At 43.9% G+C, this 12,827-nt stretch overlaps 1 protein-coding gene and 1 long non-coding RNA gene across 3 annotated transcripts in view; one reads left to right on the forward strand and one right to left on the reverse strand.

Annotated features, from left to right (window-relative positions):
• The window catches only part of IL1RAPL2 (interleukin 1 receptor accessory protein like 2), an 842,791-nt gene extending 835,350 nt beyond the window's left edge, over positions 1-7,441 (reverse strand). Inside the window, exon 1 of the mRNA XM_029607582.1 lies at positions 7,170-7,441. Coding sequence (XP_029463442.1) covers positions 7,170-7,402 — 233 coding nt within the window. The 5' untranslated portion in view covers positions 7,403-7,441. The remainder of the gene's footprint in view (positions 1-7,169) is intronic.
• The window catches only part of LOC115094483, a 75,501-nt gene that overhangs the window by 12,500 nt on the left and 50,174 nt on the right, over positions 1-12,827 (forward strand). The gene's annotated exons all lie outside the window — the stretch shown is intronic.

Raw genomic sequence — 12,827 nt, forward strand, 5'->3', positions numbered from 1 at the left:
CTCTGGATCTGATACCAGTAAGCCCTGAGTATGTCTATTTCTCAGTTAATGCAGTAAAGAATAGGGATGTGAATCGGGCTTCAGACGATTGAAAATATCGTCGATATTTTCAAAATCATCAGAAATCGGGGGCTCCCCTAAAATGATAGGAAAACCCCATGATATTGATCATGGGGGTTCCCTTATCATTTTGGGGGAGGGCGGGAAAAACAGCACACAAAAATAACTCCTAAACCCACCCCAACCCTTTAAAAGTAACCCCTTAGCTTCCCCCACCCTCCCGACCCCCCCCCAAAACCTTTTTACAGGTACCTGGTGGTCCAGTGGGGGTCCCGGGAGCGATCTCCCACGATCTCCCGCTCCAGGCCGTCCTCCGGCTCCCGGGCCTTCGGCTGCCACTACTCAAAATGGCGCCGATGGCCCTTTGCCCTTACCATGTGACAGGGTATCCGTGCCATTGGCTGGATCCTGTCACATGGTAGGAGCACTGGATGGCCAGCGCCATCTTGTGCTCCTACCATGTGACAGGGGTTGACCAATGGCACCGGTAGCCCCTGTGACATAGTAAGGGCAAAGGCTATCGGCGCCATTTTGATTAGTGGCAGCCGACGGCCCGGGAGTGGGAGATCACGGGAGATTGCTCCCGGGACCCCCACTGGACCACCAGGTACCTGTAAAAAGGTTTTGGGGGGAGGGTGGCTGGGGTTACTTTTAAAGGGTCGAGGTGGGTTTTTTGTTTATCGGCTGGGGCGCAGCTGATAAACAAAACGCGATCGGGCCCGATGGAAAAAAACCCACATGTGAATCGGAACCAGAATCTGAACCGATTCCGGTTCCAATTCACATCTCTAGTAAAGAATAGTGAATGGGGAGGTTACCATTCCAATGCAACCGCTCTCTTTTGAGGGTGCTGGCGTGACCATCCACCATTAGGAGATTTTATGAGCAGCTTCTCCTGATAGCTCTGGGGCAGTGTGAGTTAATTTTGGAGATATAGGAGGGGTGTTGGATTTGTTCCTAATTTGGAATTTTGGGCCTACTCTTAGGACTCCAGCAAACCCTGCCGGGTGCTTGTGAGTTAGGTCAGGGATCTTCCCTGCTTATCCATTTCCTGGTGGGTTGGTTTTTTATCTCAGAATAATGTGGGTTTCTGAAAGTCTTAATTTGTAGGAAGCCTGGTGAAACCCTGTGTCTGGGGCTGCCCAGGTTAGGGAAGCCCCGCCCCTCTACACCCTCCATGAGGATAGAGGAAGGTGGTGGTGACTTGGTTCTAGGACCTTCTGGTGTTCTACCTCAGTTCTGGGACAGAATTAATTGTTTTGAGACAATCTGGGAGGAAGAGTTTGGCTGCCCCTCTTCCCGCCCATCAGAAGGAACAACTGGAGCTGCCATTCCAGAGTGGGCACCTCCCATCAGGGATTCATCTAAGGATAAGAGAGCACTGAAGATCTACCAGCTGTGAGCAAAGAAAATTTGAGACCATTGAGGACTCCCATCAGGAGTCTTCACCCTGGGGAGAGAGAGAGGTTATGGAATTCTCTGTGCAGAGACAGTGACTTTACCTTTTGTTTTTACCAGTTTTTGGAAGGGATTTTCCTGCCCAACTAAAGGATACCCTGCCCACCTGGTTGGCCCGCTTAGCCAAGTCCTGGAGGGTGGATATTCCCTGTGGTCTGGTAACCGAGACATTTGAACAGATAGAGGGGAAGAACTGTAACAAGAGAGATATTCTGTGGTGCTGAGCATTAAGTTTTCTGCCATATTTCATCAGTAACTACTTTGATTTTGGACACTAATCCAGTGGCTCAAGTGTATATATATTGGGTACACACAGCACGCACAGTGAGGAAAAGTATCCCACTCCCAGGGACAAAAGGATCATTCCCTAGCACTCTGAGCACTGACCAGGAAACCTTCCCCACCATCCAACAGAGAATCCAGGCCCTGGAAGTAAGAGACTGTGTTTGAGCTTCCAGTTCTGAAGAAACAGTAGTAAAAGTATTTTATGGTCTGCACCCAAGAATGGGGTAACAGAAGCAAGTGTCTGTGCATCCTCTTCTTAAAAAATCAATTATGGATGGAATGAATCCTGGTAGTTACCATCAGGTGCCTTCACTACATTTGGCAAAATTAGTTAAAGGGGTGATTCTCAAAGAATTGCAGGAGTATGTTGATGGACATAATCTGCTGGACCAATACCAATTTGGATTTCGTCTGGAGCATAGTACAGAGATTCTCTTCTTATCCATCCTGGATGTGGCCATGCATGGCTTTGACATGGGCACAAAGAATGCTTTAGGGCTTTTGGAGATCTCAGCTGTGTTTGACGCCATCAGTCATAACATCTTGCTGGTTCACATGCTAGTGATGGGTATCACAAATACAATTTTAAGATAGTTCTCATTAGATGGCTGAGCCCAGCAGGTAAGAATTGGGCCTGAAACATCAGCATGGCCCCTCCTGATAACAGGCATCCCTCAGGGCTCTGCCCTATCAGCAACACTATTCAACATCTATCTTTCTTCTATCCGAAAAGTACATGCTGGGCTCAGTGTAGCATGCAGTCTACACGTGGATGAAATTCAATTCATTGTTTCTGATTGCAATCACATTATCAGAGACATAATTAGAGGTCTCCAGATATGTTGCAATAATCCAGGAGAGGATGGAGGACAATAAATTAGCATTGAATGCTGGTAAAATTGAGGTGATGATACTTTTCCAGAGCAACTATGACAGATGGTTCCATCAGTCTGTCAACTTGGCAAGCAGTCTGTTCCAATCTCAAAACAAGTTAGGAACTTGGGAGCATTTTTTGATTCTGCACTTTCATTTTGCCCTTAGGTTAATGTGGTTGCACAAAATGCATTTTATAAGTTGCAAATGATGTGCTGACAGAAGCCTTTTTTGAATCAGTATGACTTTCAAACTGCATTGCAGTCTGTAGGTATATCAGGGATGGACCACTGCAATGCTGTCTACCTTGGTCTACCTGCCAAAATGATTAGAGCCTTGTAGGTAGTGCAGAATGTGGCAGCCCGGGTAATGACTGGTGCTAAATGTTGTGAGTGCCTTTCATTGGCTGCCAATAAATACAGTATTGGGTAAAGTTTAAAATCCTAATTATAGTTTAAGCGCGACTGAATTCTAATGGTTAAAAGACAGGACACAGAGAGTAAGATTAAATGGTCAATTTTCTCAGTGGAAAAGAGTAAACAGTGGAGTGCCTCAGGGATCTGTACTTGGACCAGTGCTTTTCAATATATAAATAAATGATCTGGAAAGGAATATGACGAGTGAGGTTATCAAATTTACGGATGATACAAAATTATTCAGAGTAGTTAAATCACAAGCGGACTGTGATACATTACAGGAGGACGTTGCAAAACTGGAAGATTGGGCATCCAAATGGCAGATGAAATTTAATGTGGACAAGTGCAAGGTGTTGCATAAAGGGAAAAAGAACTCCATATTAGGAGCTACCACCCAGGAAAAAGATCTAGGCATCATAGTGGATAATACTTTAAAATCGTCAGCTGTGTACAATTCTGGTCGCATCTCAAAAAAGATATGGTTGTGATAGAGAAGGTACAGAGAAGGGCAACCAAAATGTTAAAGGGGATGGAACAGCTCCCCTATGAGAAAAGACTAAAGAGGTTAGGACTTTTCAGCTTGGAGAAGAGACGGCTGAGGTAGTCTACAATCATTTCCGAGAACTTGCAAGAGAAATTCCATGCTATTTTTCAGTTCCACTCATTTTTGGCTAATTTTCGACCTCTTCCAGAATGCCTCAAATAACCATGAAAAGAAAAAATGATCCCTAGTGGTCAACCTGGCTTAATTCAAGAGGTACAGTTCATTTCTCTACCACACATCTTTGTCCTGATGTCCAGCAATCAAAAAACAGCCAATAAGAAAAATCCAATTTAAAGTTTCTAGTGCAATCAACCTCTAGGGTTGTATCCCAGTCCCTCTACAGTTTAAAGGGTTGGTCTACGTTACATTGCAGTGTCTGAAGTAAGGATGAATGCAAAAATTGAAAGGAACAAGTTCTCTCTGATTTCAATACAATTTGAATCTTCACTATTGTGTGGCACCATTTGTTCTGACAACATTACAGCCGAATTTTAATTCCCCTGCGCGCGTAAAAAACGGGGGTTACGCGTGTGGCCTGATCTTGTGCGCCCTGTGCACATCTTCAAAGGGCCCGGCCACGTGCGTAACCCTCTTTACATGCCGAAGTACCGTGCCCAGATAATGGGGTGGGGAGGGGGGAGAGGAGGGACGGGGATGGAGGCGGTTGATACAGAGGCCATTTGCTGCTGTGCCGGGGAAGGGATTGCCGACGCACGTAAGTTGCTACTGCTCCAATGGCCGGGATGTGTTGCTGCGCGAAATTTGCAGATTTCTACCCCCCATTGCGCGCTCCGCATGCACATACATGCGCGGATTACAAAATCCAGCACGCATATGCGCGCGACCCAACGATTTTATAACATGTGCGTGCCGGCACGTGGAAGTTATAACATCGGCGCGTCCTTCTTTAAAAATCAAAAGCATTTGTAGAGCTCATTTTGGAAAAGCCAAATAAATCTGGGGATTAAATATCTTGACCCATTGTCTGGATAAGATTTAGTCAGATAAGTCATTATCTGGCTCGTACTTATCTGGATAAAAAGGGAGGCAGAGTGGGAAGTTCTGGTGATGGAGCTTCAACCAAATTGGGTATCACTGACTATTTGTGTTACTTGGTTAAGTTTAGTCAGGTAGGACTGTTTGGGTTCAGGACAAGTCTAAAGTTAGACTCAGGCCGAGTTTCGCAGCTCAAAAGCTGCTGTCTCAGGGGCTCAAACACTCCGAAATCATGAATAAAATACAGTAGTGTAGTATCATCCAATGAGCAATGATTGTGTATCAGCAATGTAAGACAACTTGCATGCTGGTCCCCCCTCCTCTCTCTCCCCCCCCCCCCCCCCCCCCACCACTTACCTCCAAGGGTATGAATAGGCCTGGCGCCAGACCTGTGATTTTTATGTGGTGGTGGTAATGGTGGTGGTGGGGGTTGGGGGCCTCAGACCACTATGGACTGTAGCTTATGTTTATTTTGGGGGAAGGAGGTTGAGGTGTGACTGGGATTATGCTCCAATATTTTTTAAATTATTTTTACAGGTGGTGGAGTAGGGGACCAGTCCTGCTGGCAAGGCATTTTTTTTTCTTTTTTTGCTTAGCTGGCTATATGTTGAATTTAGACAGTTAACTTACCCAGATTACAGAATAGTTATATATTTATATTTTTTTAATTTAAAAAAATGTATAACCCACTGTAACTACAGTTCTAGGCAGGATACAAAATTACATGCAATATATTTATAGGCAAGGCTAAATTTACCCTGATAACTTTCCTAATTTATTTGCTAAATATTTGGGTTCATAGGATAACTTTGCAGCTCACCAGCCTACTAAATATGGATCTCATATTTTATTATTTTTGTAAATAAAAGTTATGAATGTATGTATGTCATTCTCTTAAATCAGGTTTCTTACCCTACATAAGGTTATGATGTTATGTATGTTACTGGAGTCCTAATATAACTGAATCCCTTCTGGTTGGATTGGCTAAATGGAAGGAGTTTAAAAAAATAGATCTTCAGAAAAGTAATAAATCAGAATAATAGTTTACAAAAGCACCACTATTACTCAATTTAAATAATTCAGACAACAGTTTGAACATAAAAAACAAGATTACTTAAAGATATTTTTAACCTACTTTTCAAAGGAACAACATCGGTTTATGAGGTTCCTTTATGTGCATGCCCCCATGTATCTCCCTCCATTAATTTTTACATTTGGTGTCCTATCCATAACACATTTTTAGGACCTATCAGTGGATCCAAAAGAATCCTAACTGGGGTATTTGTTACAGGATTCATGTATTCTCACAGGTCAGGCAGGCTGAGCTTTCCCCCAGCAGAAGCAGGACCAGAGCTACATTGGATCTTTTGCCTATACCAGCCACCTCATCACCCTCCACCGCAGGTTGAGCCCTTGGGTTCTGGTGGCCAGCAGAACTTAGCTGAAACCAGATAAGCTGAGTCTAGAAGCATGGCTGGAGCTATACCTCATTACAGACTGGGAGCTGAAACCTGGCGCAGGCTGGAATCTGGGTCATGGCACAAGCTGGGAGCTGGAACATGGTTTAGGTAGGAAGCTGGAACATGGTATGGGTTGGGAGCTGGATCTAGGTAAAAGGTAAGACCTAGGGCAGCCAGAAATGTATTCAGGCAAGGCTGAAGTCATGGATTGGAATCAAGGGCTGGGACTAGAGGACAAGGCCTGAAAAACAGACAAGGGACTGAACTGGACTGGGTAGAGCAGGACAAGGGCTGGACAGCACTGGATAGGACAAAACAAGGACTGGACAAGGATAGGACTACAACAGGCAACTATAAACAAGAATGCTCAAACAGGGCACAAGGCTGGCTAGGCAAGCCTAGAAATCCCAAAGGCTGCAAGGCAGGACAGTGAGGCCCAGGAAGCCACTGAGGAAAGCAGGAAAGCCCAAGAGGCCACCGAGTAAAGTAGGAAAGCCCAAGAGACCACAGAACAAGGCAAGGAGGCCTGGAATGCCACAGAATAAGGCAGGAGGCCAAGGTAAGCCATAAGGTAAAGCAGGAGGCCAAGATAAGCCATAAGGTAAAGCAGGAGGCCAAGATAGGCCATAGGGCAAAACAGGAAAGCACGGCAAGGATGGCCAGGTCAAGGAGCTGAGGTGACTTGATGAAGAGGCAAAGAGGGAATGGACAGGCTGGGTTAAGTAGGGCTGGAGACACTGCCTCATAGGATCAGCAAGAAGGAGACTAGAGCGTCTATGAGGGAAGCTCATTGATGACCTCTGCTGGTGGGGAGGCAGCATAGCAGGTGGAACAGTGACATATATATATACACAAGGATGAGTGCACATACATTCCAGAAAGTAGTGCTCCATTATTTCTGCATAGCCCTTTTAGGTTTTACCATTCATTGCAAAATCATCATATGGTGGCAATGCATTCAAGTTTGTAGGAATCATGAAAATATAAGAGAATATCTTAAAGAAAAACGTTTACATCTCAGAATGAGCATAATCCTAGAAGTATGACTACAAGAACTCTTGGTTGTAAATGCAGTACCTTAATACGCAGGTGTAGTATCCACTGTCTTCCACAGCAGCTGAATGAAACCATATTGAATCTTCATCTTTGCTCATCATAACTTCAGAAAATATAATGGGCTCTTCCAAATCGCCTTTGTTTTTGTACCACATTAGCCTAAGACCTATGCTTTGGGCCATGCTATAATTAGTCTTGATATAGCTATAGAAAAGAGCACATTTCATTCGCACTGGTTCATGTGTCAACGCCATGTACTTCTTGAGATCCACTGACCAGTCAATACAGCCATCAACTGCAAACAAAACAATAGGAAAAAAACCCAATTAGATCTGTTTTTATTCATTCAGGAAGTAAAACAAAGTATTTTTGATCTGCAATACATTGGTTAAACATTATTTTGTACAATGGATTTGAGCTTTTTTCTTTTGAAAGTTATTTGTTCCTTTAGATGATATTAGTTTCTTATCTTGTGAACTTAAACAGTGCGCATATAAAATCATAGATTGTAACATTCAACCAGACAGGGATCTGCATTTATTTTATTCGAATGGGTAAAACATGACAAATGAGTCAATTTTCGGTTTGTTCTGAATGAAACAAGCTGAAAATGATTTTGATTTTTCAGTAAATTGTACAAGTTATGTGTTAGCATGCACTATTTATTGGCACACGCAGCTCCCAGTGTCCGCCCTGCACCATACCCTGCCCCTCTCCCCAGGGCTCCTATTTACGCCATTGAGTGTTTCCAAGAGAGAAAGGAGAAGGAGTGAGCCCAGTCACTCCTGTCACACCAGCTGTGATTCAAGAATAGGGGCAGGGGCAGACAGATTCGTTGTTTATGGCAATAAAGCAATTTGGCTTTTAAACAAGTTTTTAAAAAAATTTAGGAATCAAAATTCAATGGCATTTAGATGGATAACTCACAAATTAGCTGGCTAAAACTTTAGCTGGATAACTCATAAAAGTCTTTTCAATATCTCCCCTACTTATCCAGCTAAATTTAGCTGGATAAATCATTATCCTGATAAAATGTAGCCAGATTAAGTATGAGCATTGTGGGGCGGAATTAAATTAGCCAGATAAGTTATCCGGCTAACTCTGGTCATGTCGAAAAGCAGTGCCTCTTTTTGGACAGGAGCGGCGGTTGTCAGCGGGTTTGACAGCCGACACTCAATTTTGCCGGCGTCGGTTCTCAAACCCGCTGACAGCCACAGGTTCGGAAACCGGACACCAGCAAAATTGAGCGTCCGGTTTTTAACCCGCGAGCCGTGGGCCGATTTCAAAACTTTTTTTTTTTTTTTTAACTTTTGGGACCTCCGACTTAATATCGCCATGATATTAAGTTGGAGGGTGCACAGAAAAGCAGTTTTTACTGCTTTTCTGTGCACTTTCCTGGTGCCCGGAGAAATTAACGCCTACCTTTGGGTAGGCGCTAATTTCTGAAAGTAAAATGTGCAGCGTGGCTGCACATTTTGCTTTCTGAATCACGCAGGAATACCTAATAGGGCCATCAACATGCATTTGCATGTTGCGGGCGCTATTAGGATCGGGGGGGTTGGACTCGCGTTTTCGACACGCTATTACCCCTTACTGAATAAGGGGTAAAGCTAGCGCGTCGAAAACGCGCGTCCAATCGCGGGTTAACAGTGCGCTCCGGCGGCCTAATAAGCTGCTATATTCAATAGTACAGCTGCACTACTGAATATCCAAAGTTAACTGGATAAGTTTATCCAACTAACTGGACCATTCATTAAAATGCATTATGGCGTTAATGCACACGTTAACGCCATAACACATGCAAAAAGTATAGCAACGCATAAAGGGGCGGATTTTAAAAGGAGCGCGAATAGCCTACTTTTGTTTGCGCTCCAGGCGCAAACAAAAGTACGCTGAATTTTAGTAGATAAGCGCGGAGCCGCGCGTATCTGCTAAAAACCTGGATCGGCGCGCGCAAGGCTATGGATTTTGTATAGCCGGCGCGCGCCGAGCCGCGCAGCCTACCCCCATTCCCTCCAAGGCCGCTCCGAAATCGGAGCGGCCTCGGAGGGAACTTTCCTTTGCCCTCCCCTCACCTTCCCCTCCCTTCCCCTACCTAACCCACCCGCCCGGCCCTGTCTAAACCCCCCCCCCCTTACCTTTGTCGGGGGATTTACGCCTCCCTCTGGGAGGCGTAAATCCCCGCGCACCAGCGGGCCTCTTGCGCGCCGGGCCACGACCTGGGGGCGGGTACGGAGGGCACGGCCACGCCCCCGGACCGCCCCGGGCCGTAGCCATGCCCCCGTACCCGCCCCCAAAACGCTGCCGACACGCCCCCGAAACGCCACGACGACCGGGCCCGCCCCCGACACGCCCCCCTCGGAGAACCCCGGGACTTACGCGAGTCCCGGGGCTCTGCGCGTGCCAGTAGGCCTATGTAAAATAGGCTTCCCGGCGCGCAGGGCCCTACTCGCCTAAATCCGCCCGGTTTTGGGAGGATTTAGGCGAGCAGGGCTCTGAAAATCCGCCCCAGGGTGAATGCAAAATTTTGAGGGGGGTGGGATTGGGGGAGGAGTTCTGGTGGTTTTTAATTAAATTAGGGGCAATATTGTGCTGTGTGATAGCATAATGCATGCTATTGTAAGGTTTTAATGCCGGAAATAACTATGCCTTTTTCCCTGGCATTAAGCTGTGTGAAATGGCCATAATGCAATTTATGGTAAATTTTTGGAATTGCATTTTGGCCATTTCTGGGCTTGAGGAGGGAGAGTGGAGTGGAGTGGAGTGGAGTGGAGTGGAGTGGAGTGGAGTGGAGAGAGAGAGAGGGAAACAGACAGAGCCTCTGGTGAGGGCCTCACTGTGTGCACCTACTTATATCTATAGGAGGGCCGCCTAATAGATTGAGGTGAGGTGTTAGTGGTAGTATAGGGTTAGGAGCCAGTTTCACATGGAGAGTGAGACGTACAACAGCACAGTACATCTTGGTGAAGATTTGACATTATTTGGAGTGAGGAAAGTCTCACAAAGATTCATCTTTGTCAAATCTTCACCAAGGTGTACTGTGCTGTTCGAACATCTCACTCTACATGTGAAATTGGCCCCTAAACCACCACTAACACCTCACCTCCTCAACCTATTAGGAGGCCCCCCTATAGAGATATAAATACTTACTATGAGGGCCTTGTAGAGAGGGGTTCTCTCTCTTTCTATCCCTCTCTCCCCTTTGTGCCATAACATACACATTTCCATAAACATGCCCCTTTTTGATAATCAATGCATTATTAACTTTTTTTGATGAGTGATGGGGTAACGTTGCAATCTGGCCAGTGACACTATATTACTATGTTTATTTTGGTTTGGCAAAGAAAGCAAACCAAGAAAAATATGAAACAAAATGCATCCCAAAAAAAAAAAAAATTAAACCATTCCCCTTGCACATACTTAACAGACATTGTGGAAGCAATAATTAAATGTTTTTTTTCTAATATATGTGCTTTTACTAGCATAAAAACTTGGTTTCATTATTACACCCCCTCCCCTTTCTTCAGGTAGAAGTATGCAGAAAAATAGGTAGGGTTAGGTCAGGGGAGGAAAAGAAAGCAAGGTGATTGCGTTTTTGAATTTTGAAATTTAAGATCTCTGGGGAAAGCATTGCTTACAGTTCCTTCTCCAAAAGCGGCACATTTGAATTCAGTTAGAGATAGGACTTTGTCTTTGGCTGGTCCTAAAATTTGGAATTCCCTTCCTGTTGATATTAGAACGGAAACTTGTATCCAGAAATTTAAGAAATTGATAAAGACTTGGCTATTTGAACAGGCTCTTTTAGAGTCAAGTTGAGTTATTTAACATCTTAGATTCTCTTATTGATTATATAGAATTTTAGTGTTATTGTTTTTTAAGTTAAATTAATCTATTTTTAGATTTTTTGTAATATTTTATGTTTTAAGATGTACTATATGTGTATTAAATAGACTTAGAAATGTCTTTTATAGAGATTATAAATGTATGATGTATTTTATTATTGATGTTAATTGACAAAAATGTGCGTCTCTATGATCGTATAGATCTGTATTGACGTTTTACTCTGTTAACCGTCTTGATTTCTTTTTGAGGAAAGTCGGTATATAAAGATTTGTAAATAAATAAATAAATAAATGCTATCTGGTGCATACTTTGCACCTGCTTCAATGCTGGTGCAAAATACCCGGACATTTTGTGGTGTGCAGCAGCCCTAATTTTCAAAGGAAAACTCTGTGAAGGGTTTCCTTGTGAAAACAAGATGGCAGTCCCATGGGTACCAAGTATCTGTGAGTCCACAAGCCTTGCAGCACAAATGCCAACACTATATTTATGTAGCCGCCCTATCCAGTGCAATACCCTGACCATGATGCTGCTACCTTACATAGAAACAAACATAGAAAAATAGAAATGACGGCAGAAAAAGACTAATCAGCCCATCCAGTCCGCCCAGCAAGCTCCACTTATTTTCCCATACTTATCTGTTTCACTGACCACCAAGGATAGGGCCCTTGTTGGTAACTGATTCAAATTTCCTGCCACCCCCTGCCATTGATGCAGAGAGTAATGTTGGAGTTGCATCAAAGGTGAGCATAAGGCTTAATGGTTACGGGTAGTAACCACCGCAACAACTAAGTTACCCCGATGTTTGTTTACCCAGACTGTGAAGTTCAGTCCTTGTTGGTTGTTGTCTGAATGCAAATCCTCTTTTCCACATTTCCCCTTGCCGTTGAAGCAGAGAGCAATGTTGGAGTTGCATTAACCGTGTGAGGGCTTTTTGAGTAAGGGTAGTAATTACTAGATAGTGGCCTCCATTCCAGCAAGCCACCCCCATTGCTCTTCTTTTCATTCTCATCTTCTAGCCTTTATGGATCTACAACTGTTTATCCCATGCCCCTTTGAAATCCTTCACAGTTTTAGTCTTCACCACTTCCTCCGGAAGGGCATTCCAGGCATCCACCACCCTCTCCGTGAAGAAATACTTCCTGACGTTGGTTCTGAGTCTTCCTCCCAGGAGTTTCAAATCATGACCCCTAGTTTTAATGATTTTTTACAAACGGAAAAAGGTTTGTTGTTGGCCATGGATCATTAAAACCTTTCAAGCATTTGAAAGTCTGAATCAAATCATTTATTTATTTATTTATTTAACATTTTTATATACCGACCTTCATGAAAGAAATTCATATCAGATCGGTTTACAAATAACATGAGGGGAATAACAAAGTCAATCATATAACAAGAAATGAAAGTTACATATAACAGGGGGTATTAACCTGGATGGCTAGAATAGCCGGAGCGATAGAAGGCATAACTGAACAAATTAGATAATTAGATGATACAATAATATGATGAGAAGAGGCGTAAGTGTATAGGCTACACTTGTCATAGAGTTTAGCTAGGAGTCAGTGTCTGAATTAGTGAGGAATTGCTGGAACTGTTGGTTAAGTGAAGGCCTGGATGAAGATGCCTGCTCCTCCTCTCCTCCAGGGTATACATATTTAGGTTCTTCAATCTCTCCTCATGAGTCATTCTATGAAGACCATCCACTAGCGATGTGAATCGTTTTTTGACGATTTAAAATATCGTCCGATATATTTTAAATCGTCAAAAATCGTTAGGGCCACGATACAATACCAATTCCCCCGATTTATCGTCAAAAAATCGTAAATAGGGGGAAGGGGG

The sequence above is a fragment of the Rhinatrema bivittatum genome, chromosome 6 (assembly GCF_901001135.1).
Source record: "Rhinatrema bivittatum chromosome 6, aRhiBiv1.1, whole genome shotgun sequence".
NCBI classification, from domain to species: Eukaryota; Metazoa; Chordata; class Amphibia; order Gymnophiona; family Rhinatrematidae; genus Rhinatrema; species Rhinatrema bivittatum.